Raw genomic sequence first — 22,844 nt, 5'->3', positions numbered from 1 at the left:
CATCCAATAAAGCAGCTCTTCGCGCAGTACGGTTCGCGTTTTCTCCACCCCGACTACCAAAATTAATGCGGCAGAGCTCCAGCCCAGCAGGAATGGAATGAGTGGAAGACGTGGGCGATACCATTAGGCGCTTCATTTCAAGGGGGGGGAGGTAGATTGTGACAACTCTGCAGTTGTTGAATTTTAAATCTTATACAATGATATACTTATAAGATGAAGTATTATATAAGAGAATTTGTGATAAATAAAACTGTATATATTATCTGTCATATAAACTGAATAAAAAGATAAGTGTTTTATCCCGGTTCCCCCTATTCCATTTCCACCATCCACACATGCCTTCTGCTCAGCACAAGCTAGAACAAAATGTGGTTGGAGACGAAGGCGGTAGAAGTCATCCCGAAACTTTCCCGAGCTGTGGAATTTTTTTCTTTCCAGTTTTTCGAGACGGTAAATTAACCCATGTGGATTAACGCTGTAAACGGAATAGACTGTTTTCTCACTAAAAGGTGAGTTTGCTTCACTGCATAGAGGCTTTAAGAATCTTTATCTTTTTTTTTTTGTTATTTCTTCACGCGGGGAATTTTTTTTTTACTGCTAGCCAACTCAGCGTGACGTCATTCTAGTATTTAAAAAGAATAACATTTGTTTAATGTCGTCCATATAAATGTCTATATAAATAATGTTGAATATCTTAAATCGGGACTGTTCAGTCGTGTTGCTTCATCAGCGATGATGCTGTCAGAATTTTACAGGGAATATTGCCATGAAATATGAGTCGAGTTTTTATACTAGGTTTTTATTTACTTGATATTGTTTTATTCTGGTTAATTCTTCTTCTTTTCTTTCTAATTCTTCTGCCAACTTGATAATAAATTCTTTGCAGCCGACTTGCTGCCTTCGTGGAAAAGAGAAAATCACGTTGTGACTGAACGCTGGCTGGTCTTCATTCGAATGAAGTAAAAATAAATAAATAAATAATTTGGACAGAAACATAAACTCCTCTCTTGTTAATATGGTTTTTAACCATGTCAGAAGCATTCCATTCATCCACCTTGAACAGTGAGTGGTGATCAGTAGTGTAAAATGATATGTAATGCATGTTAATCCACATCTTTGTTTCTGTAAATCCCTCTTTCTTCTCAACAAACTGCAGTCTTGTTGTCCTGCCACTCAGGAATGCCAAAAATCCCCCCTCTGTGTAATAATAAACCAGATGACAAAGGGACACCGATGGGAATCCTCCTGTTTTCCTGCAAAACTTGAGCTGAGTCTAGTCTGTAGACAGTATTTACCCATACCTTTTTTAAACATTTAGTGACATGTGCTATTTTATCGTAATGGCTCCACTTAGAAATCAGATTTTCCTGCTTCCAGACTTACCAGTTAAATATTGTGCACTCCTCAAACTATAGGGGATATCTTGCTCAAAGGCAAGGATGGTTTATCTTCTAAACGTCTCCTGTTGTCACACTCCATCACTCATATATCCTTTGTCAAGACACCGTCAAGTTGTTGATTAAATATTTCACACGCCAAAGACATTGGGCAATGATGCCTGTTGTATTTCCAAGTAAAATATCTGTTGCCTCGCTCTGATCTGAGAGTTAAATTCATTCAAACCATGTCGTAGGTAAAGCAGTTACCTCATGTGTCCTGTTACTTCACTACACAGGCGTTACACGCCATTCCAGCGTAGGAGAAAACAAGTGATTAGGCTCAGAGTTGAAACAGATTAAATTAAATGGGAGAGCAGTGGCGCAGGTGCTATCAGGACAGGAAGGTCTCTGCATGCTTAGGGAAACGAAAAGGAAACGTGGGAGCGTCTTAAATTGATGTGTAATCCAGATTAATCTGACCTGGAATGCATGATGAGATAGCACGTAATTAAACGAGACACCCCTTCCCACGTACGCATCTATATAATCTTCTTTATCGTTCTAACATGAAACCACAAAAGAGTGTCATGGTTGCAGACACTCATTTTTTCTCTGCATTTATCAGTGATTTCCTTATATTCAGGAGTAAAAGCCGAAATAAATCCACAGCCTCTGGACCAGCTCCTCAAATAATAACACTGTGGTTGCAGTGCCTGATCTGAAGGAGTCACCTGAGGTGTAATACACAGGTAGCTTTACCTGTTTTACACATTTTAGTAATCATCTCCCTACAGCCAAACTATATCTGAAGACTTTTTTAATAATACTGAATTTATCACCCAACCTGCTTTCAACGTTGTTGTTTCGAGGTAAAGTTATGTTTTCATAGGAAACATATTTTGAGTGTCGGGGCAATGTAACTGAGGAACAAGGTCTTTATTGACATAAAGACAGGGAAACTTTATCCTTTAACATCCGATTACATCAGTTACCACCCCAGCATGCAGGAAATTAGTTGGTATTCGGTTCTTTCAGGTGTAATCAATACATGTGTCCTGGATTTTCCCATTCAAAAATTTTTTTGGAAGAGTGAATAACAGTGTTCCACAGAGATTACCGTGTGTTATAAAAAATTATCTTCATGTGTTTTTTGACAGGATCATGGTCATGTGAGTCCTGAAAATGCTCCAGCAAGTACCCCATAAACCCTGATATTAAGAGGAAAAAATAAAATACACCATCAGTGCCAAAACATTAGTCATGTATTACACGTGTTTTCTGCAACTGCAGCGATGTGGCACAATTTTCCAAAACCATTTTCCAATACACCACTGAAGACCGAAGGAAAAAAAGGATATGTGTCCCTGCATTTGTCTCCCTCTCCCCCATTTTCCTTCGATTGTTTCTTTGTCCTATTCTGCCTTGGTTGTCTTAGTGGTGTGTTGAGTCCTCTCAAGGAAGTGGACCAAACAGATTTCAACTTGCCAAGAACCCATGAGGATGTTGTCGGTTCAAACCTTGATCATCCATAGTAACAAGCTTTTTAATCAGCATGCAGATGCTTCTTTTTTATCAGAGGATGAAGATGGAGCTTTGATTGTAATTATAAAGAAACAATAGACTGATCTGGAGTGAGAAGTATTGGATCGTAATGGTGATTAAATAGTCTCTGAATGCTCACACATAAAGACCAAGCGAGTGTCTGTAACATAAAAGCACATAACAGGACATCTGCTCCTTGTTTCAACATACAACTTAATAATGAATTAATGTCTGAGGGAACTGACTGTCGTCTTTCACTTCATAGAGCAGTGGTTTTCCTGGGTGTCAGGATGCTGCTTTGCTCTGAACAGTTTCACTCTATAAACCTGGAGAGAGAGAGAGAGAGAGAGAGAGAGAGAGAGAGAGAGAGAGAGAGAGAGAGAGAGAGAGAGAGAGAGAGAGAGAGAGAGAGAGAGAGAGAGAGAGAGAGAGAGAGAGAGAGAGAGAGAGAGAGAGAGAGAGAGAGAGAGAGAGAGAGAGAGAGAGAGAGAGAGAGAGAGAGAGAGAGAGAGAGAGAGAGAGAGAGAGAGAGAGAGAGAGAGAGAGAGAGAGAGAGAGAGAGAGAGAGAGAGAGAGAGAGAGAGAGAGAGAGAGAGAGAGAGAGAGAGAGAGAGAGAGAGAGAGAGAGAGAGAGAGAGAGAGAGAGAGAGAGAGAGAGAGAGAGAACGAGAACACTTTAATTAACAGATCTGGACAATTCTGCAGTGTCCCGGGAGACTGAAATAATTTCTGATGTTCAGCTGCTCTTCCTTGTGTGTTTATTCCTGCAGCATCTTTCTTCACCTCATTGGGAAAAGCTTTATCCTATTTCCGTTATTTTGCGGGTATCCAAAGTTCTTTGTTTTAATAAAATGGTTTGGTTGTAGTCATCAGATGCTTGTCACCAGCCCAACCCAGTTTGATACGACCGTCGCTCTCAGCGGCGTCATCTAATGATGATAGATTTAATTGCAATTTACTTTGTTTTATTGTGGGTTAAACAATCAGGACTTGAATAATCTTTACTCTGTCCTCTAATCAAGGTCATAATAAAGGTGTGAAGCACATCCCAGCTACAGGAAAAGCTGGCAGGTTTCCAGGTGCATTGCAGAGGTGACTTGTTGCAGCTGTGTGTTACACAATCTGTCGAGCTTGAAGTATTGACAGGTATTTTTTTCCTACTTCAAGTGATATCCTGGTTACCTTTCTATAAAGGTTTTCCTTGGAAAGAAACAGACATTCCACGTTGAGTCTTGTGACTCTTCAGGTGTGTCAGTGTAAACAGCAGCAGCCCCTTTCCTGGCCCGAGACGAAGCGCCCGGGTTTTTTGGTCCAGCTGTAATTGAGGCTGAATTTTTCTTTCAACCCATTCCCTTAAGGGTGCTTGTACTATTTCAGGCATACGTAATGGCCGGTTTGACGTCCCTGTGGTGCGTTGCACTGGGACTGCTAGTTTGTGGGGTTACTCACGCTCAGTCCAAACCTGACTGCTGGGCGTGGAAGGACGGGAGAGCCTGACTCTGTTCCGACATGTCAGGCAGTGGCGGCAGTTTGCTTGAGCTGCTTGTTATTTTCTGTGGTCCTTCATATTTGTTGGGTCATAGTGTGATGACAAAGTGGGGCAGAGATATGCTTCTTTCTCTTAACGTGTGGCTGAAAAATTTCATGTGTCCGCGAAACATCAGTTATATCTTGACCAGAAATAGTTGGGAGAATCTTATTTTTGTTTGACAGGTCAATAACTAGCAATGATGAACATGATTCCAACTGGTAAGATAGGTGAAGGACTTCACTTGGGATTACTTGATTTGATAGGAGTCAGATCGCAGTAATGTGAAACACACATTGGATGCAACGACGTAACAGCGGATATGATCTTTTCACAGCGGAATTGTGCGCGTGCACAAAGTCACTACGCTGTTAATACTTTCTAGTCTGAATGTTTATTAAGGAAGCAAGAAAATCAAAAGTTTCTCCAAGTGTTTTTGTTGCTTAAACATAACGATACTGCACGGTTTCTGCCCCGCATAGTTCAGATGCTGAGATGTTCATGAGTAAATATGCAGATTTTACTTATTACGAAAGAAAATGTGCTTAGCCGGCTGTCTGTGTGTTGGATAATTACCCTTATTAAGATCCTAATTTTCACCAACTTCAGATAACTCTTCGACTTTTAGCCTCTGAGCTTACAACAGATGTTTATCCTTGCTGTAACCTCCCTGGAAATAAAGGGATATTTACTCTCAGGAATAAGAGTCTTAAATTGTGCAGGGGTATTTCCCCTGACTCTCAGATTAGGTTTACAGGCTAAAAACATCCACAGAGCATCCAGTTATTTATGGTTGATCGTCTAAACATGTCTCCAGGCTCGGTTCACACCAGGAAGTGAATTAGTTACACCGTCCATGTCCTACTGACAGCAGAGAAAGTCCAATTTATGACTGCATATCTTTAAAATGACATTTTCTGAGGCAGAACAGCTTTATTTGCCAAGTGCAATATATCTTATGCATTGCAGCAGTTTTCCATTACATAAGTTTCAGAGATGTTGACAGGCCAGACAAAAAATTTGAAATAAATCTGTTGAAATTATCTAGATTTGGGTGGTCAAGCACACGTGTCTGTCTGAAGCTGCTGTTCAGCTCAGTAGAATTTCTCATCAGCTGAATAAACACATCTCTTGGTCTGAGAAAAAAAAAATTGTTTCCTTACTCTGACCCAGACGTTGGCACTATTTATAAAAGGTGTAGCTTAAAAAGAAGCTCTTTTAAATATTTTAGCAAGGCCAGTTTGTGTCAGCATGTGCAACCGATGAAACAGGCTTCCTCCCCCAGGACCGGTGACATGATATGAGAATGGGCTCTTTTGTGGCATACTGTACACCTGAATCATTGTTAAAAATCTGTTCCAGCTCCAACATCAACATGTAATACATTTGAAAAGAAACTAAATCAAGTCAAAAATATAAGGTTTTAGTTCATTCTTTTTTATTTTTCATAGAAGGAAGCTGTAAAACTTGACAGGAAGTGGATTCTTTCCTTGCTCTCTAACGTTATCCACATTTCATGGAAATCCATGCTAACATTTTTGCTTTCATTTCCCTGCTAACAAACATGTACACATTTAACATCCTTCTTAAACACAGTTATGAGCTCATCATGGATTATTAAAGTGAAATGAGACAGAGCCTCAAGAGAGAGAGAGAGCCCGTTAGGTTAAAAACACTTAGAAGCAATCACAAAAAAAACTTTGTGTGATTTGGATTTCCACAAATAGAAGCAAGGAGGTCTCCAACAATGGAATAACATGGCAACAAGCGTACTTTTTTTCACCTCAGTTGTGGGTTATCTTATACTGCTTTCAGGGAAAGAGCCAGTTAGACACATAGCGATCTGCATTCCGCGGGCAGAGGCAGCTTCTAGCATGTCGCTACATAGCCATGCCTACACTCCTCTTAGAAGTAGTGTCAAAGTTTTCTGTAATAACAGTGAAAAGATCCATTTAGGGGGAACACACAAACTAGTTATGTTGTGTGGACATATAGCAAAGCTACCTTAGACATTCAGTAGTACCTCGAGATTGAGCTGCTCGATATTTGAGTTATTTGAAATACAAGCCGTCAGGCTGTCTATATTTTTGTTAGACATAGCAAAATCTGAGATATGAGACATAGCGTGTATTGTTGTAACTTTTGCATTTCATTTCATAGCTTATCTTTACTTATGTAACTTATATATAATTATTTTTTCACAGGAAAAGTATGCATGTCTATTGGTTGAATACAATTTTTTTTATTTTCAGAATTTAGTGTTTGGGGATTTTTTTACAAGGTCGGAATGAATTATAATGCTTCTAGTTATTTTAAATGGAGAAACCTTTTTTGACTTATGAGTTACTTGACTCACGAGTGCAGATAAAACACAGATTAAACTCATATCTACAGGTATTACTGTATTTCTTTTCACAGCAGTGTAGAGCTGAACTTTTGTAATCTTGAAAGAGATCCTATCTCCCCAGTTTTCCATATTTTCAGTTAATTTTAATTTTCTTTGAAAACTAGTGAAACCCAAAGAGCAAATCAGACGAGGCAGGTACTGCTATTGCTTGGTGTCTTTGCTTAAAAATCTTTACGCATTATTTGATTGCCGAAACATTTGTAGATACTTATTTTGTGAAACACATTCGGTAACCTGAATGAGGCTTGCATGCAAATCCTGTTTAAGCTCCGGTGGAAGGACAACAGTGCTGGTTTTAGGATGCTGTCAGAGGATGTGGGCTCGTGGAGACAGCGGCGGCGCAGCTCATTGTGTGTATCAGGAATCAAAGGCTGCCATTGTTTGAATGAGAAGCAGATGTTGGTGAGGAATTCTCCTGACTGCAGCAGTTTTTCAGGCTTCGAACACTGCCTCGCTCTCTCTTCTGCGTGTTTTCACCATGCACTCTTTCTCTTCTATATTGACACATACTCTACTTGAAGCTATCCTTAAATCAACGCAGTGACAGCGTCCTTCCTTTTCCAAGTTTTTTCTTTCGGCTCCATCATCCATCTATCTGTAGGACATAGGCTCTCTGCCCTTCTGATGTCAATGCAGGAGGAAAAGAACAAAAAAGAGAGGTGTAGTGGTGACAGAGGCCTATTCTCCGTGTGGGATTTGGTGTCATGCCTGGCTCCGAGGTTTGCCACGTTGTCAGAATCTCTATTTGAGGCTGAAAGGCTAGAGTCTCCTGTGGCTGGTCTTTTTTTTGTGTGTGGCCATTTTAGATTCACTTAAGTATTGCATCACACAGCAGTGAAAGGGGGATGGAAATCACCAGTAATTTCATTATGGTGCACTTCTCTTACACAGCGCCATGGGTGTAAGATGATCCACCCTTTCATTTAGCAATTGACAAAGCAGACACGGCAGAACAGACACGAATCGGTCAGTAATGACTGCTCTGGCAGCTCGGACCACAAGAGACATCCTCTTTCAGTAGAGTTCTGACAAAGTCATGGACATCAGGAATCTCATCCTAACTATCTCGGCAAATGATGCGAGCATATGGATGTTGTTTGTGCTCGTATTTGTGCTGATGGCAATGTGGTCGGTTACATGTGACAGGCCCGTGTCTGTATTTTTGACTATATGTACGAATGTGTAATAATTTATGTGTGTGGGTGCAGAGCGGTAGTGGTGTGTTTAGTCGAGGTCACGGCTCATCAACAGACTCTGTTACCGCACCGCTAACCCAATGAGCAGCTCTAATGAGAGCTGATGCTGAATGTCAACAGCATGAGTATTTATGGCTGCTTCCTGTCTGCGCTGCAACACGCAGGAAGGAGGTGCGTTGAATGGGTTCTCCTGCACATGTCGGCTCAAAGCTGCTTGTTGTTGATATTCCAGTCAGTAATTCTGGTGTTGATTCCAAGTTGTCTTTACCTAATTTCACAGCATTTTTTTACTACCACTTTTAGATTGATTACTACATCTCACAGAGTTGGCCATCATTTAGATTTCTATGATTCTGATTTCCAATTCTTATTGATTCGCAGAAAAAACCTTCAGCAAACCATTCTGTGTGTGTGACAAGATCTGAATGACTCACCCAGGTCACATGGCTTCACTCCCGCTAACTTAGCGGAGGTAAATTGGCTGCTAGTGTTAGCAATCTGTTGGCGGAGAGGTGTGGTGTGTCAAACACAAGTCACTTGTTGGTTTGTACACCGTGTGCTTCTGCCCTTGCATGAAATAAATTTGATACAGGTGTGTGCTGTGCAGACCTAGTATTTTTCAGGGCAAAATAAAACCTATATTTGAGTGCTGCTTGTTGCAGACCATGCTTAGCTCCAAGTAGCCAGAAACTCTGCTGAAGATGACCGCACTACGGTGGCGTCATCTAGAAACGTCTTGTTAGTGTACCCTCAACTCACTGGATGCTCTCCACCACTCAGCATCCGTTTTGGCACTGGTGCACCTTTTTCCACCCATCATAAACCCATGATCTGTATAAAATGAAAGGCTGGCCCTCCCTCCACACCAGTTGACTCCATCATTGGTTTCACCTCAACACCTCTCCTCTTAAACCTTTCCCATATTAATGACACCCTGAGGTCCAGTGATTTCATTACTCTATCTATTCTAAAAGTGCTGTCCTTGTCCCTCACTCCTTTCATTTTGCTGCTTTGCTGCAGTAAACGACTGGAACTCCCTTCAGAGCTCCCTTAAACATTCAGTTCTCCCATCACCCCATATACAGTGGTACCTCTACTTACGAAATTAATTGGCTCCGGAAGAAATTACGTAAGTAGAAAATTTTGTAAGTAGAGACGCGTTTTCCATGCAAATGCCCTAATCCGTTAAAAGCCCCCAAAAATTCCGACATAAATGTTTTATAAAGCATAAAAATGCATGAAAACATGTAACAAATACATGTTACAATTAGATTATTACACAATAAATGAGAGTTGATCATAACTTAAAAAACTAAGAATAGAGTAAAGAATAAAAATGATGTTCATTTACCTTTTACTTGCTGCCCTCATTGTTTTTTTTGCCCTCTGGTTCATGCGCTCCTGCCTCACGATGCCGAAAAACAGTGAATTCCAGTCCTCCTTTTGAATTTCTCCAACCACCCACGCGATGCCTTAAACTCCTTAAACTTCCTTTTGTTTTAATAGCGTGGCGATTGTAGATGCATTACGGCCATATTCTTTGGCGAGATCAACCAAACCATCCCTTTTTCATGCTTTTCTATTATCTCTTGCTTTGTTTGTATGGGGAAAAAAACTCTTTACTTCGTCTTTTCTTTTCCTCTTTTCTACGTCACCTTCTTGGGGTCCATAGCGAATACTCAAAAAGTTAGTTTTGCGCAAATATACTGTACTATCAGAACACCTCACGGGTCAAGAGCCGAATGACGAGGACGCTGCATAAACACCGATCTAGCTCCATACAGAGGTCCCTCTTAGCCAATGGGATGCCAGGAAGATACTAGGTAATGGCCAATGGCAGAGCAGCTATGAGAATGGTGCATTCAGGAACCTCTGGGAGCTGCGAGTATCAGCCGATACTGTATTTTTACCTTACGTAAGTCGAAATTTCTTTCGTAACTAGAGGCAATATTTTCCTGCTGAGAAATTTCGTAAGTAGAAAATTTCATAAGTTCAGACATTCGTAAGTAGAGGTATCACTGTATTTAAAAAGAAATTTTACGTGATCCCTGCTGATTCCACTTCATCTCTTTGCATTTATTCTATGAGTTATTTATGTTGTGTCTATTTTAATTTTCTCTTGCACATTGGTTACATGTACTATTTGTTTTCATCTTGGTTTTGGGGGGGGGGGTTGCCTTTATTGGGACATTTTGCCAGTTGATCCTTGTAAATCAGAAGTTTTTCCTAAGTGATATTACCAGGTAAAATAAATTAAAATAATTAAAAGAAATTCTGGAAAACAAACTGAAAGTGGGTGAAATTTATTTAGTAAATGATCAGTATATGGTAAATTCTTATTGGTTGTGATGGAATTGGCTTACAGAAACAGACTTTTCTGTGCCGTGAAGAAATGTTTGATTCTCCACTAACACGTGTTTAAATGCTAATTGTTTTCACGCTGTAAAGTGAACCTCCTACCAGTTAGTGTTTTTAATGACAACACCGCTTCTGGGCGAACTTTCAAAAGGAGGAAGTGATCATGTGGGTTGATTGTTCTTAACATTCCTTTGTTTGGTCTGACACTTTTCACACCCTCTAAAAGTCTCACACATCCTCGGGGTTGGGGTTAGTTACAGTTGACAGAAGACAAACAGCACTTTGCTGACGTAAAATAGAAGTGTGAATATTTAACCTGAGATGTTCCTCTCACACTTTGTTTTTGTTTCTTTGTTGATGTATGATAAAAGCATAGCAACAGTATTTTTTAAGTTACAGTCAAACTCTTTCTGTCAAACATTGAAAAATACAAGAAATTTAAACAGCTAGAAGGAAGTCGACAAAAATTCAATGAGCTTTCAAAGCTGTGGCTTTAATTATTCACGCATCCAGTTGATGTTTAAAGCTGTGAATTAGTCACCTTAAAGCTTGTCAGGATGAGTGTTGTCGCTTTCTTCATGTTTTATTTCTGGTTGTTAAGTTAACTCCTTTGCTTACATCAAATGAGAATTTTGTTGAAATAGTTTTGGATGTGACTCACGCTGCCTCGGTGTGTTACTTCGTGCCATTGTTACTTTTCACCGGTTCCTGTCCAGGCAGATGTTCGCATGTTCCTCAGGAGTCGCTGACATTCCCCTCAAATGATGTCACAAAGTCGTGGACATAAACAGGAGCACAGCCCTCCTCCATCTAGTGCAGTTTGCAGATTGTTTAAGCATCCTCTTCTCGTCATTCATTCAGTTGTCATCTTTCAGAATTTTTGACTAACGTGATCCTTGCCGTCCTCTGATTTGTCTCCACAACGCCTGATCACAACCCAGGTCCTCATGCTATTCCCTGCGAGTGCTGATTGGCCCGCTGTGCCCGTAGGCGACTCTGTTTCTGTGCTGGGTTGCAGCTGAAGGAAAGACCCAGTGTCTGGTGGTGGAGGTCCGCGTGGTGGTGGTGGTGGTGTCGGAGGTCATCAGAGGACCCGGAGCCCTGGCAGCTAGCTGAAGGGCATTTCGTGTCGCAGCCACACGAAAATGAACAAATTGAACTTCCACAACAACAAAACCATGCAGGACCGCCGCTGTGTCTGTGTTTTTCTGCCCAACGATGATACGCTCAACGTCATTGTCAACGTGAGTACACACAGCAGCAACTAACCAATGAAACGCATCTGCTGTGTGAATGAAGTTATGCTGTTTAATTAGCTTTATTAGCACATCTTTAGTAGCTTTAACCATCCATGTTGCCCCATAGTAATGGAAGATGGTAATTTTTTCTGATTGTATTATTTACATAACAGCTAACAGTGAGCTTCCTCCTCCTCCTCCCCCTCAGGTGAAGACCTTGTGTCAGGAACTGTTAATCCAGGTGTGTGACCTCCTGAGGCTGAAGGACTGTCACTTGTTTGGACTCAGTGTCATTCAGAGTAAGATTTATTATTGAGGGGTTTACTGGGGGAACCGTTCTCAGTGTTCTTTTGTTCAAACATCCTTTGTTTGTTGTGTCTGTCCTTCAGATTTCCACTGTGTTTTATGTTTAATTTGTCAAGACTGACTCTTCAGAACAATAACTTGGCTGATAAACAGAAATCTGCGCAAATATGGTGGCGTCTCTCACCTACGTGTGATGGCGGCCCGTCAGTAACCGGGGCCTCTTCATTCTGACTGGCTCCCATTGTGCAGCCAGGGTAACGTTGTTTTTACGGTGACGCTAAGGCAAGGGTCACACATCCGGAGCGAGTCGCCGTGTCTGGGTCGTGGCGAGGCAGACAGAAGGTGACAGTTGCAGGCAACTTGTGAAGGCAGCGTTTACAGACAGCTGGCCTCCAGATGAGCCGATGACGGCCCGGCGGGTCAGTTGAGCAGGAGCCAATGGGTCTGATTGTTGGACATTCCTGAAGTGCTTTTGCGAACAGCGTGAAATCCCCAAGGCAAACAGAGACCACCCACTTCCTTTGTGTCACCCATTGGCAGCACGGTGGTGGCTTTGGGGGGGGTCAAGCTCCTAGGCTCAAATCCCACTGCAGGTTCACTGTGGGCTACGGTACGACCAGAAAACGTATCAACAGCTAACATTTTTCACTGCTTCAAATTCTCTTGATTTTTTTTTTTTTAATCTCTTTATATAACGTATTTGTCTTGGTTCTCAGTTTGTGGTTGTTTATTCCAAATCAGCATCTGCAAGGCTAAAGGCTGCTGGAATAACAGTAGAGTTGGATACTCCAACATTAGAACACAAACAGCAAAACAACCCTGAGTCTTCTAAGGGATGGTTGAAGAAAATCAAGAAAAAAAACAGGAGGTTCTGTGGGTACCATCTAGAGTTGGATGACAGAAAGGAAGAAATAACCCTCTACAAAATATTGTATCACAAAGATCTACAATGGAAAGAGAATTTCTTAAATACAGTGTGCATTCGCGTATTAACACTCGCGACTTCACCTCATCACGGATTTTTGGTAGGCAGTCATGTGATACCGTACGCGCATTCTATTGGCTGACAGCATCCGGAAGTCAGACACAAAAGTGCTTTAAACAGTCAATAGGAGTGTGGGAAAAGGTAATACAGACAGAGGGTGGTTTAATATCAGTATGGGGAGGGTTCATAAATGTTTAAGATAAATAGTTTGTCATTATATCGCGGAATTTGTTATTCGCGTGTGGTTCCTGGAACGCATTAACCTTGAGTAACGAGGGCACTCTGTAAACATAAAGTCGTGATTAGATGACATCTGTGCCATCAGTATGTTTGTTTAATGAATACAGAAGAATTAGGGCATGACTGAAATGAGTCACGACTTCATCTGAGAATGACTCTCAAAGCTTAAATATGCTGTGAAGTTTTGCCAGAGAATCTTGGCTTCCTGCTCTTCATCTTTTTATGCTTTTCATCGGGTTTTCGTCATATTTTTCAGTCAGAAACTCATGAAAGGAGTCGCCTCAGAAGCAGATTAGGATTTAATAGTGAGGTGAGGAAATGAGAGACTGGAGTACAAAGAGAAGTGAGGTGTTCTTTGAACAGGGTACAATCGGGGGGATTTCTTACGGCCCCTATACATCCACATGTACACACAAACACACAGTGGCGACACTAAATGACTACCTGTTGCTCTCACAGATAATGAACACATCTATATGGAACTGGATCAGAAGCTTTCCAAGTATTGTCCCAAAGAGTGGAAGAGAGAGGCCAGCAAGGTGAGAATCAAACGTTTAACGGTTTTACGACGTTACGTCTCAGTTTACAAATGAATAAGGATTTCTTTTCCAGGGCATCGACCAGTTTGGGCCTCCGATGATCATCCACTTCAGAGCCCAGTATTACGTTGAGAATGGAAGACTAATCAGGTTGGTATGACTGGTCATCTGGAGTACAGATCAGTTTAACATGGACAACCTGGTGAACTGGATCGTTTGTTCTCCCAACAGTGACCGAGCTGCCAGGTACTACTACTACTGGCACCTGAGGAAGCAGGTGCTGCTCTCACAGTGCATCCAAAGAGAGGAGGCCTACTTCCTCCTGGCAGCCTTCGCCCTGCAGGCCGACCTCGGCAACTTCAAACGGAACAAGCACTTTGGGAAGTACTTTGAACCTGAGGCCTACTTCCCCCCATGGGTGAGCACGTCCAATAAGTAGCGGGTTAAAATTTGACGTTGATCAAAACATGATGTCATCAAAAGAGAAGCTGTTCGGAAAACAGAGAGGGCAGAATCAAATAAGTGCAGGCAAATACCGGGAGTCACTGTTGTGATGTATTTGAACTCCCTCTGGGGTAAGGCAGCGGTGATCAGGAAGCTCAAATGTGACGCTGAACATGACTAACGCTGTGAAAACATTGCTGTATTAGAGTAAGTACACCCCTCCGCAGGTTAACTGTCTGACGTCCCAGTGAGTCACAGGGATCATCCTGAAAACATCTCTGGTTGTGACGTACGGTAACGGCGTGCTGGAGACCGTGACACACATGTTGTCATCTGCGGTGTGTGTAGAATGTGTTCCATTTATCACCCTGACTGAACACGTGGGACAACGAGAAGTGGGACACAAGGTTTATTTTTGTCCCTGGAAGTGGCGCACAACCACACACACACACACAAACACACACACACACACACACACACACACACACACACACACACCGTTGTTTTTGAATTTTGAGGAATGCGCTGGCTGACTCCTGGTGCCTTCCCCCCTTCCTCACCCTCTCCAGTCCTGACAGACACACCCGTCTGATTGCTCTTCACTTCCTGTAATTAGCCTCCCTCCTGCTTGAAACCTGCAGTGGCAGGAAATTGTTTGATGATGAGCGCCGACCCAGCAGCAGATTTAGGTGCTTAGAAAGCTCACTTAGAAAACCTCCAGCAGCGACACGCTAACTTCAGTGAGTGTTTCTCCAGGCGAACATCTCTCTGCAGCAGGAAGCTTAATCACCCTCTGTGGCGTCTGTCAACTCCAGGGCAGCCAAACCTGACCTGTACCCCCTTCTTCTATCCAGGTGATAGCCAAGCGGGGACGCGAGTACATCCTGAGGCACATTCCCAACATGCACAAAGACCAGTTTGCTCTGACGGCTTCAGAGGCACACCTCAAGTACATCAAGGAGTGTGCCCAGCTTGATGACGTCACAGTCCATTACTACAGACTGTACAAGGTGGGGCGATGATGAGTCTACGTTCATGTTTCACTGGATTGGAGTTTCTGCTGCATCCTGTTTGTCTTAATCTTTAATGTCATCTTCCATCAGGACAAAAAGGAAGTGGAGGCTTCTCTGACCCTGGGATTGACCCTACGTGGGATTCAGATATTTCAGGTATTCCTTCTTTTCTGTTTGCTGCTCATGATCTTCTGAACAGTTCTGTTATTTCAGTCGAGTTATCCAGATAGAGTTTGCAGAGTAATGACTGTGCAGCTCTTTGAACAAATTCCTGTTGTGAAGTTATTGATGCAAAAGATTCAGCGAACTTTGTCTGAGTAACAGACCATCTCTAATTTTTCTGCGTCTCACCCTTTTTGTGTTGCAGAACGTCGGCTCTGTGAGGCAGCTGTTGTACGACTTCCCCTGGACCAACGTGGGAAAATTGGTGTTTGTGGTGTGTTTAATTTTTTTTTTTTAGCACATATCCTAAAGAAACATTTCATGTCTCTACTATATTCTATTTAGTTTATTTACTTTCCTTCTGATCTTGATGACCAACACATCCCCAACCTCTCATCTATGTTTCTCAAAGCTTAGCTCCAGCTCAGACACATGGAATATTTTATGCGAGGCTTCTTTCCTCCACGCTGCTGTTTTATCTTAACCCTGCAAGACCTCCAGAACTAATCAGGGATTTGGAACGACTTTCTTAACACACGCTAAAGACATTGAATATGTGATTTCAGACATATTTTTTCATGTATGATACAATGGCTCTTGATTTGTTTCACTGGTGTCCTTTTAAAGGAAATCCTGTTACATCTGAGTCAGCCAGGTTTTAAGCTGAGCATAGCACTCTGTTAACTCACATCCATGAGGTTTCTGTTATCGCGGGAAGGCTGAGAAGCTTACTGCCACTGCTGCGGTCGGCTGTTGAATCATAATCCATCCTTGATGATCACTGCCTTCGCACCAGATCACGCCTTTCCTGTAGGACTTTTAGGGGTTTTTGTACAATTTAAGAGACTAAAGTTTTCTTCTGTTTTGTAACCAGCAGGCCGCTGAGAAATCAAGGGTTTCATTCATGAGCAGCGAGTTTTGTTTCGGTCTAATTTTAGGTCAACCATGCATTGCCTCCGCCACACAATTCAAGACGACAACATCCTGTTCTCCTCATTCGCGTTTGCTCCGTGGTTTCTTTGCATCGACAACATCGTGAGAGTGAAACGGTTGTGGCGTGGTGGTGGTTTTACCGCGGACACGAAGGGCCTCTTGTGGCCCTGTCCCCACCCTTCTCCTGAATAACAGACTTTCTCCTCGCTCCACCCACGTGTCACATCATCCAACACTGCCGCTGCCTCGGCTGGAGCTACGGCCCAACAAGAGTGAAGCAGGGTGGAGGTTTGGGTGGGTCAATAAACACCAGATGTTGCAATGGTTTTGGCCAGAGTGACTTTCGCTCGTCTTTGTATGAGGATTTAAAGGACGAAGTTCAACTGAAATCAGCGTTTGTGATGATTTATGTTTCTTCACAACCTCTGAGAGTCAATTCTGGTTAATGTAGTTCTCGTTGAGGGATTGTAGGATAAAACAGCCTCATTGTGCTGCTGGGAGTTTTTAATTTTCCCGGCTTAGCAGAGGAGTAGTTTATACATATGTATATACATGGTATTATATGGGAGTGTCAAAATACATGCGTAGTCTGTTAAGAGCGTACCTCCACCATGTCCTGTGAAAATGATGACGAAATCAACCCTGCTGTTTTCACATCAGGTTCAGGCTTAAGTAAAATAAATAAAACCAAGCAGCAGTGAGATGTGTTCTCCACTGCGTTGGCGACCTGCTCCATTTGGCTCTTTCACTCTGAATCTCTGCCCGGTATGAGTTCGTCGGTGGCCGGCAGGAGCTGCAAAAGGGCAGTTTTACAGTTAAGGCTAAAACTTGAGGGATGGAAGAGAATCAATTTTCCCACTTCAAATTTTTCCTGCAGGTCAGGGATTTGAAGAGGAAGTCTTTCAACCTCAAATATCCTTCCCAGAGAAAATGTCTTTTATAGGAAATGTAGTTTTTATTAACTAATTTCCCAGTAGTACCCAGCAGGCCTCCCTACCTTTGCACAGTCTTTAAACGTACATGGATTAAGCTTGTTTCTTTAAAACTGTAGTGAAATCTTCGTCCTGCGGTCAGAAATGTGCAGCTCTTTGCTTTTTCCAGCATCAAACCCACCCGTTGACTTTGAAAGTCCTGACCCTCGCAGAAATGTTTATAGGTCTGTACTGAGAACAACCCTAAAAACAGCTGTTATTGGTTCGAACTTTTGCCAAAAAGTGCAGTATGAAGTGCAAATTTCAGTTTTTCCATGGATTCAGTGAACACGTGATTTTCCCGGAGAACCAGTAAAGCATCTCTTACAGGTTTTGTTTCAGCGTCTGTGAGATCAGGCGCATTAATAGATCGTTTCATCATGTTCTAGAAGAGACGTTATTCCTCTGCCGTGGTTTGCTTTTGACCTTTTCCATTGTATTGTATTATCATTACCTGCTGCACATAACACTCATGTACTTTTCTCCTCCTTCTCTCTCTCTCTCTCTCTCTCTCAGGGAAAGAAATTTGAAATCCTTCCTGACGGTCTGCCCTCGGCCCGTAAACTCATCTACTACACCGGTTGTCCTGTGCGTTCTCGCCATCTCCTGCAGCTGCTCAGCAACAGCCACCGGCTCTACATGAACCTGCAGCCTGTCCTCAAACAAGTCCGTCGCTTGGAGGAAAACGAAGGTATTCTCCACCACATCCAATCACAACCACATTCAAGTGGTCAAGAATTTAGTGCAGGTCACTGGTAGCTGGATTCTTGGTGACGTTTCCACCTTCTAACCTCCTGGGAAGAGGTCAAAAAGTCAAAATGTACTTTGAATTTTTAATTTAAGCTTATAGGCTCCTGGCATTGGCTTCATTTCCTTAAGAAATTAACAGATTCTCATTTCTGCTGAAAACAAGTTATTTCCCATGGTGCTTTTAAGGTCATTCTCTAAGACAGAGAGTAAAGAAACCTTTTTGTCTGTGATTCCAGAGAAGAAGCAGTACAGGGAGTCGTACATCAGCGACGCTCTCGATCTGGACATGGAGCATCTGGACAAACGCTCGCGAGCGAGCGGCAGCAGCGCTGGGAGCATGTCTCATCACAAACGCCTATCGCGCCACTCCACAACAAGCCACGGAAGCTCCCACACCTCCGGCATCGAAACAGACAGCTTCAGAGCTCCGGGTCAGGTCCTGCACAGACCGCTACGGACCTGCAGCTCATCCACCACCAGCCACGGGAGCTCACACACGTCCGGCATCGAGAGCAGCGGCAAGGAGCGCATTCTGGATGACGACGGTGAGAATCTAGCTACCCAGGCTGGCTAATGCATGAAACAGCTTGTGCATTTTACATTCCATTTGTTGCTTCAGAGATCGAGATGCTGGTTGATGACCCTAAAGACTACGAGGAGCTGCACGAGATGGCCCTGGACCAGGAGCTGTGCATCCACATCACTGAGGACATGTTGACCATGTCACCTGATCAGAGCAACGGATACTCGGGTACAGATGTTGGCTGGATGACTGATGTATTTTATCTGATCGTCTGTGAAGAGGGAGGCTGACGAACAGCAGCTGAATGTTTTCTTGTGCTCCCCACAGGACTGATTGTAAAAGACATCAGCTCGTCCACGTCCAGCTCCTCGGAGACGGTCGTCAAGATGAGAGGACAGAGCATCGAGTCTCTCCCACAGGTAAAATTCACCACAATGTGTCACTCGCACACCTTTAATGTTTCCCTTCAAAGTTTAAATTAAGATCATGAAACTGACTTAGTGCAAAATTATGCATCAACCTCATACATTTATTCATATATTATTAATAAACAAAAGGAAAAATCTGGAGGAGTCCATGTTGTCAAAAATATTTTGAACTCCTTACATTTTGTGGTGGATCTGGATCCAGGTTTGAATTCTTGATCACTTTACACTTTAGTCAACATTGTGACCAATCATTTGCTTTTATAAATAAGTTTCATGGAAATAATAATGATCAGTACAGTATTTCAGTGCAGTCGCCCTCTGGTGGTGAAGATGAAGTACTGAAGGACAGTAGAAGGGGAAGTTAATTACAGTATGACTACCTCATGTCAACTGAAGGCAGTATAATTACACTGACGATAATTAACAGGGTGAAAGTTTCTATTTTTTTTTCTTTCCACATTTTTTCTGTTTTTTGTCTCCCTGCAGACGTCTATGTGCAGGAAGCCTCAGTCTTCGACAGACCGTCACAGCCAGTCTCTGGATGACATCCGGCTCTACCAAAAGGACTGCCTACAGTGGGCGGAGCTCTGTCAGGACACCGCCCACAGCTACACCTTTGGTTGCGCACAGGAGCTGAGCGATGGCGGCGGCTACCAGAGCCTCGCCGATCAACGTGCGGGCATGCTCGCCGACCAGCACGCGTTTCCCATAAAGAGAACCAACAAGTACTTCTCCCTGGACCTGACCAGCGAGGAGGTCCCCGAGTTTGTGGTGTGATGGAGGCGACGTCCTCCTCACCCCTTTGCGTCGGACATGGAGGTGTTTCAGTCCTCAGGGAAGGAGAACGAGGTGCTGAACAGGTGGATTCTTGTCTTGGCAGCGGTTGTCTCTTCGGTCGTGTAGAATAGAAGAACAAACACGGAGGATTTGTAGATGAACAAACAAACACTGGGTTGTAGAGAACCTGTGTCATTAAAGCCACAGCTGCTCCCCCCAGTGAACGGAACCAAAAGGGATCTTCTGTAGAACCTCCTGTCTCCTCCTCCAGGCTGGTTTCTAGAAGCACACATCAGGTCGGACACTCCTAAAGAGCATCTCATAGGTTTTCTGTGACTCTGTGCTACAAACCAAAGAAAACAAGCAACTAAGTGATGACGGGAAGAAGGTGAACCTCCCCCACTCTTTTTCATTTTACCTCAACAGGAGGTGCAGTTTTACCGCCCCCCCCCTTCATCTCAGACCGGACTCAAGCCTGACGTGCCTTTGTGTGTCAAACCCTCGCCATGACAATCACACACACCGGGATTTGTGCACACTTTGCTACAGATCAAATTTTCCAGTCAAAAATATTTGATTTGATGAATCTTGAGCGTCCTGCGGAATACCGGGAGCAATGAGGTAGAGCGAGTTCCAACACTTCCTGACATGAAAGTGACCACAAAAACCCTGTGATTCCCTGTGTTTCCGACTAAAATCAAATTGTACGTCCAGATGTCGTCCTCACTGCTCGGCTTTATCTCACACTTTTGTGTTCATATTTTTTAAACTGGAATTTTTAAAATCTCATTTTCCTGAACTCTCGTTAAATTTTTGTATTTTTGTACGATCTGTCCAGACTTGCGTCCGCTGAGCAGCGCCGTCTCATTCAGTATTACAAGCACAGGTTGTTAACAGTATTAGGGATGATTTACATTTGTGACTCTGAACAAGACAGACTGGTTTCATCATCATTGTGCCCCGGTTAGACTGGTCGCTGACTGGATGTTACAAGCTGGTGTGAAAGAGGACTAGAGGCCGTTATGTGTTGAAACTAATCATTCTACTCATGAAATATGCAGCTCAGAGGTTTAAAAAAATGTTTAAAATTTTTTTATTGAGATAAAACCATGACGTTTTTATCTTATGTCCTGAAACTCCTTTGGCTTTTCCAAGAGGTTTAAACAATCATTAAATGCAAGTAATAACAGATGCGAGTAGAGCTGCATAATAAGTGTGTGCGTCATAATGTGTGTGTGACATGAGATCTAAAGACAGACGTTAAACAAGTCAAGAAAAAAGTGTCCAGCATTGCTGTTCGTGACATAAAGATGTAAAGTTGACCCTGTGAAGCTCACTTCCTAATGCATTCTATACCTGCACACATGAGGCACGCCTTCCTCTTCTGAAAACATTTACATATACATAACGGCCGCAGGGAGGTAATGACATATTTCTCTGCTTCTAACATTTGGGAATATATGAACACACAGCTCAACAAAATATGTAACGAAGGTCGAGTAGTTTTTTTAGCGTGGAAAGCTTGTGTATTTTATCTTTGCTGCGAGAGGCAAAACAGCCAGAAGACGATTAGCTAAGCTAAGCTAAGTAAAACCTGCCTTTGCAGATGATGGCACCAAGACTGAGGTTTTCCTCTTTAAACGCTGTTGAACTGCACATACAGAGAATGAAGGCTACGCTGCTCATGCCCCAACTTAATCTCCTTGTAGTTCGGCACGTACTCCACCATAGAAACACTCTTTTCACTCCTTGTTTCAAGCAAATGAAATGAACTTCAGAGGTGCAGGCAGGTGGATTTCATGACGTTCTTGCCTTTTAGTTTGCATTTTTCCCAGCCTTTATGCTAAGCTAAGCCAACAGCTGCTGGTTTTAGCTTTGTATTTATCTTCCACAGGACAGTCTTCTGTCTGTGTGACAATGACACAGACTTTTCTTTTAAATGTTCAGCATTCACTGTGTTGCATCTCATCTGCAATCGACACCTAATTCTTGAGTTGTTCGACAAACTGTCTTCTCTAACTTTGGATTTCTGTCATTTTTACATCACCGTTCGACTTTAAGTCATCTATAAATGATTTTTTGGCAATGCAACATCTGAACAAGATTTTCTACAAATGCACATGTAATACATAACAAATATGTGAATTTGATACTGCTATGTAACTCAACTTTTATATTTCTTACAGTTTCTCTTTCACTGTTCAAACTTATATCTCTTCTCATAATGGAAAATGTCATATTTTGATGGATAATGATATAAAAACTGTAATTATTAAGGTACATAGCCATACAGCCATAACTCACATCCTTAAAGTCTTTGTAATTTTTCCCTCTGACGTCATTATATAGTCATACTTACACTTTGTAAGAGTCTGTATGAATGTGTCCATCGTCCTTTCTGTGAAAGGATTTCTTCAGGAAAAAGTTTTTTGTCACCCTGTAGTTAAAAAAAAAAAAAGATTTTGTTATTATGAAGTTTGGTCTGTGCCTTCTGGGTACTAATGCTTTCAATATTCAGTAAATAAAAAGGTACATTTATTTGCCAAAGTCGACTGTTTTGTGGTGACTTTTTAAGATGATTTACAAAGAGAGAAGTAGGCCTGCCTCTGGTAAGGACTAGTCAGACAGGAGTCTGAAGGTGGAGGTGGGTCATCGGGGTTGTTGACATCAGGTATTGTGTATAAATGTTTAATTTGCAACCACTGTTTTCTCCCCTCCTTTGTCCGGCTTTGAGCTGAGGTATAAGACCAGGAAACACGTTAACACTGTTAATAATATTCAGAGAGAAAACAGTTTTTCTTATAATTTCCTTCTTATTCCCTTACTAAGTGCTGCCCTCATGTGTTGACAGGCGATGGTGTAATTTCCTCTTTCGCCAGAGGGCGGCAGTGTTGTCTGATGAGCCACCTTGTTTAGTATCAGGACCAACAACTGACACGAAATAAAGCAGAAATAAACATGAACATTAAACACGAAGGAGGCAAGTTTGGAAACAGTTGAGCCCTAATATGTGTTCCATGCTTAATACTCTATGGACGGAGCAGTGTGGTACCGTGAATCCTTTTTTTAAAAAAACATTCAGGATCTGGATTTTTAAACTTTTTCTAATTTATGTCTAAACTGCT

At 42.3% G+C, this 22,844-nt stretch overlaps 1 protein-coding gene across 1 annotated transcript; it reads left to right on the top strand.

Annotated features, from left to right (window-relative positions):
• Positions 1-372: 372 nt before the first annotated feature.
• Positions 373-22,269, top strand: frmd6 (FERM domain containing 6). The gene is made up of 14 exons (XM_068338954.1): positions 373-509; positions 11,352-11,654; positions 11,857-11,947; positions 13,639-13,718; positions 13,792-13,868; positions 13,950-14,136; positions 15,017-15,172; positions 15,266-15,331; positions 15,543-15,611; positions 17,758-17,932; positions 18,228-18,536; positions 18,611-18,742; positions 18,842-18,933; positions 19,429-22,269. Exons 2-14 carry the CDS (start codon positions 11,556-11,558, stop codon positions 19,717-19,719), a joined length of 1,824 nt encoding a protein of 607 aa, XP_068195055.1. The 5' UTR covers positions 373-509; positions 11,352-11,555; the 3' UTR covers positions 19,720-22,269.
• Positions 22,270-22,844: the final 575 nt, after the last annotated feature.

This window comes from Antennarius striatus, chromosome 17 (assembly GCF_040054535.1).
Source record: "Antennarius striatus isolate MH-2024 chromosome 17, ASM4005453v1, whole genome shotgun sequence".
Taxonomy (NCBI): Eukaryota; Metazoa; Chordata; class Actinopteri; order Lophiiformes; family Antennariidae; genus Antennarius; species Antennarius striatus.
Note: the sequence above shows the minus strand (reverse complement) of the source record. Positions and strands in the feature narration are given on the sequence as shown.